The 4,859-nt window shown below is 41.8% G+C and overlaps 1 protein-coding gene across 1 annotated transcript; it reads left to right on the top strand.

The window, feature by feature from the left end:
- LOC107636529 lies at nt 3,061-4,140 on the top strand. Its single transcript, XM_016340030.1, has one exon. The coding sequence runs from the start codon at nt 3,061-3,063 to the stop codon at nt 4,138-4,140; it is 1,080 nt and encodes a 359-aa protein (XP_016195516.1).

Raw genomic sequence — 4,859 nt, 5'->3', positions numbered from 1 at the left:
TATTTTCGAAAATTAAAGAGAAATTAAAACATGCAATTGACACCAAACTTAAAGCATGAAACTAAACTCAAATAGAAAACTCAATTATCAGTTTATTAAAAATTTTCGAAAAAAATTTTAGAAAAAGAAAACAAGGATTTTGAAATTTTAACCAAAAAAATAATAATAGAAGACGCAATTTTAGTGACTCTAAACCAAAAAGATAAAGTTTTCCTAATCTAAGCAACAAAATAAACCGTTAGTTGTCCAAACTCAAACAATCCCCGGCAACGACGCCAAAAACTTGGTGCACGAAATTATGATTACACTTTTCACAACTCCGCACAACTAACCAGCAAGTGCACTAGGTTGTCCAAGTAATACCTTACGTGAGTAAAGGTCGATCCCACGGAGATTGTCGGCTTGAACCAAGTTATGGTTATTTTGTAAATCTTAGTCAGGAGATTAATGATAAGAGTGATTGTATTTATGAAAATAAATAACATGAAATAAATAGTACTTGTGATTCAGTAATGAGAAACAGGCTGAGGTTTCGGAGATGCTCTGTCATCTGAATTTCTGTTTTCCTACTGTCTTCTTCTCCAAACACGCATGGCATCCTTCAATGGCAAGCTTTATGATCCTCTCGGATGAAAAATACCAGGTACGATCTCTACACAGCTAATCAACTGTCGGATTTCTCGTCTCGGATGAAAAATACCATGTACAGCTACCGCACGGCTAATCATCTGTCGGTTCCCACTAGCGTCGGAATAGGACCCTTGTCCTTTTGCACACTGTCACTGCGCGCAACATTCGCAGGTTTGAAGCTCATCACAGTCATCCCTTCCCAGATCCTACTCGGAATACCACAGACAAGGTTTAGACTTTTCGGATCCCAAGAATACTGCCAATTGGTTCTAGCCTATACCACGAAGGTTCTAACCTCCGGACTCGGTCTGTGGATCAGAGACCCAAGAGATACGCACTCAAGTTGTCGCCCAATGACTACATTGAGCTCAGATAGAACGGAAGGGGTTGTCAGGCACGCGTTCATAGAATTGAGAATAATGATGAGTGTCACGGATCATATCATTCTCTAGATTGAAGTACGATTGATTATCTTAGAATAGAATCAAGCGTGATTGAATAGAAAACAGTAGTAATTGCATTAATCCATTGAAACACAGCAGAGCTCCTCACCCCCACCTATGGGGTTTAGAGACTCATGTCGTAGAAGATACAATATGAAGTGTAAAATGTCATAAGTTTTAAACTGAATCTCTAAAAGTAGTTTTTATACTAAACTAGTAACTTAGGTTTACAGAAAATGAGTAACTAAGTGCAGATAGTGTAGAAATCCACTTTCGGGACCCACTTGGTGTGTGCCTGGCCTGAGCTTTCAAGCTTTCACGTGCATATGCCCAAAGTTGGAGTTAAACGCCATCCTGGGTGCCAAAATGGGCGTTTAACGCCAAGAATTATGCTAGTTTTGGCGTTTTACGCCAGAAAGTTTTAGGCTGGCTTTGGACGCTAGTTTGGGCCATCAAATATTGCTAGAAATTCCAGGATGTCTACTTTCCAACGCAATTAAGAGCGCACCAATTAGGATTCTATAGCTCCAGAAAATTCACTTCAAGTGCAGGAGGGTCAGAATCCAACAGCATCTGCCGTCCTTTTTCAGCCTCTGAATCAGATTTTTGCTCAGGTCCCTCAATTTCAGCCAGAAAATACCTAAAATAACAGAAGAACATACAAACTCATAGTAAAGTCCAGAAATTTGATTTTTGAATAAAAAATAATAAAAATAAAATAAAATGTATATAAAACATACTAAAAACTATGTAAAAACAGTGCCAAAAATGGTATAAATTATCCACTCATCAACAACTAAACAACTTTTCTATCTGCCTGACTAAGATTTATAAGATGACCACTATTTGATCCAAGCCAACAATCCTCGTGGGATCGACCCTGACTCACCTCAGGTATTACTTGGACGATCCAGTACACTTGCCGGTTCAGTTGTACGGAGTGTGGGAATCCGTGCACCAAGCCTCAACTAGTCACTCTAGTGTAACAGAATTCTCAGTTTTATGGACTCCCACAGGAGGACCCCAACAAATTCATCTCTGATTTTCTACAGATCTGTGACACTGTCAAGACTAACGGAGTAAACCCAGAGGTTTATAAGCTCATGCTCTTACCTTTTGCTGTAAGGGACAGAGCAAGGCTATGGATGGATTCTTAGCCTAAAGAGAGCCTGGACATTTGGGAGAATTTCTCAATGGATTCTTGACCAAGTTCTTTCTACCTCAGAAGCTGAGCAAGCTTAGGGTGGAAGTCCAGACCTACAAACAGAAAGAGGGTGAATCCCTCTGTGAAGCTCGGAAGAGGTAAAAGCAACTGATCAGAAGATGCCCTCCTAACATGATCTCTGAGTGGACTATTTTAGAGATCTTCTATGATGGCCTCTCTAAGATATCCAAGATGGCACTGGACCACTCTGCCGGTGGCTCACTCCACACGAAAAAGACGCCTGAGGAGAAGCAAGACCTCATTAATATGGTTGCCAACAACTAATACATGTACACTTCTGAGAGGAACCCTGTGAACAATGCGACAGCTCAGAAGTGAGGAGTCATGGAAGTCGACACTCTAGACGCCATTTTAGCTCAGAACAAGCTCATGTTCCAGCAAATCAATATGATCTCTCAGCACCTGAGCAGGGCACAGAGCTTAGCTGCGTACTCCCCATAGATAGCATATGAAGTGGACACTGGTGACAACACCTAGACCACAATGGAGGAAGTGAACTACATGGGAAACTCCTCCAGAAACTCCAACAACAATCCCTATTCGAATACTTTCAATTAGAGATGGAAGAACAACCCCAACTTCGGGTGGAGAGATCAGCAGAAGCCTCAACAAGGCTTCAACAGCAATTAGGGTGGAATGAACCAGAACAGGTTCAACAACAGATCATTTCAACCCTCTCAGCAGTAGATAGAGACTCCCCCACAGAGCCTCTCTGACCCGGCTACTATAGTCTCTAACCTCTCCAAGACCACTCATAATTTCATGGTAGAAACTAGGTCTTTCATCAGAAATTTGGAGATACAGGTAGGTCAGGTGAGCAAGAAGATTCCAGAGATCCCATCCAACACTTTTCCAAGCAACACTGAGGTGAATCCAAAGGAAGAGTGCAAGGCCCTCACTATGGGAGCTGAGGCCGAACTAAAAGAGGAGTCTGCTACTGAGGAACTGAAGGAGATCAAGGCTCAGGAGGAGACTGGGAGTGTCACCATGCACATCCCCATGAAGATGGAGGAGCTTGAAGACCAACCATCTCCAAACGTGCAAAAGGAACCTAAGGAGGAGCAACTTGCTCGGTTCTTGGCAATTCTCTGGAAGCTGCAAGTCAATATCTCTTTTACAGAGGCATTGAAGAAGAAACCCTCCTATATGGCCTGTCTGAACAATACTATCTCTGAAAAGACGGCCCTGAAGGAAGATGAGATGGTGATACTGGTCAAAGAATGCAGCGCCCTGATCCAGAAGAAGATGCCTCTGAAGATGCCAGATCCCGGAAGCTTCCTTATTCCCTGCACTATAGGGACTATGACTTTTGAGAAGGCACTGTGCAACCTTGGCTCAAGCATCAACCTCATGCCTCTCTCTATGATGAAGAAACTAGGGATCCAGGAGGTGCTGCCCACTAGAATCTCATTAGAGATGGCAGATATGTCCCTGAAACGGGCTGATGGCATGGTGGAAAACGTCCTTGTAAAGGTTGAAAACCTTTACCTCCCGGCGAACTTCGTGATATTTGACACTGGGGAGGACAGAGACGACTCCATCATCCTTGGAAGGCCTTTCTTAGCTACTGCGAAGGCCTTAATAGATGTGGAAAAAGGTGAGCTAGTCCTAAAGTTGCAGGAGGATCATATTCTGTTAAACATCCCAAACCCTCACTCTCCCTCAGATAAAGGAGGTACTACTGTACAACACTTAGTGTTCCAACCTTGTCTCTCAGTAGAGAGCATTACAGAGCCCCCTGACATCAAACCTAAGTTTGGTGTTGGGCAATCACCATTAATCACTGAGGAAGAAGGTACCAAGAAGAAAGTACCCAAATGGGGATTAATAATGAGCAACTAAACCTAAGGTTAGGAGCTCAGCTGATTCCTATGGATTATTAATATTACTATTTCTATTTCAATATATGTTTGATTCTCTTCTATGATGTATTGTCATTCTTCATCCAAATGAGATTGGGTATGCCCCTTTTTCTACATGAGTTCTTCACGAGTCCTGGCCCGGATAATACTGAGCTAAGGCTTGAGAATACATCACCTGAACCAATAATTCATATGGGCTAATTGAGGATATGTGACATATAATCTGGTTAGTTATGGGTGATGAGGTTCTTATGGGGCTAAGGCTAGAATCATTGAGCTTCATTCTCTGATCCAGAAGATTTGACTTTGTCTGTGGCGTTTTGAGTAGGATCAACAAAGGAGAGTGAATTGCGCGGGCTTCATCCTCGTTCATATTAAATGACCATTGACAATAGCATTTGATATGAATTAGAGGAGATTAACTTGATGAGAGGACATGAGTTAATCACTTACAACTTTGCCATAGAACGAATCATTCATTGTTGAAGTAGTCAGTAAGACGTATTAATCCAGAAAGATAAAGCACCTCCAAAGCCTTAATTGATTTCTCATTATTGTTTTCACATTAATTCTTTATTAGTTTCTTTATTATTTTGTTTTATGCGCCTACAACAACAACCACTATCTTTCTATTCGCCTGACTAAGAAGCATAAGGCAGTGTGGATCAACCCCCTAATGGGCATTCAACACCCATTCCT

The sequence above is a fragment of the Arachis ipaensis genome, chromosome B04, assembly GCF_000816755.2.
Source record: "Arachis ipaensis cultivar K30076 chromosome B04, Araip1.1, whole genome shotgun sequence".
Classification (NCBI taxonomy): Eukaryota; Viridiplantae; Streptophyta; class Magnoliopsida; order Fabales; family Fabaceae; genus Arachis; species Arachis ipaensis.
Note: the sequence above shows the minus strand (reverse complement) of the source record. Positions and strands in the feature narration are given on the sequence as shown.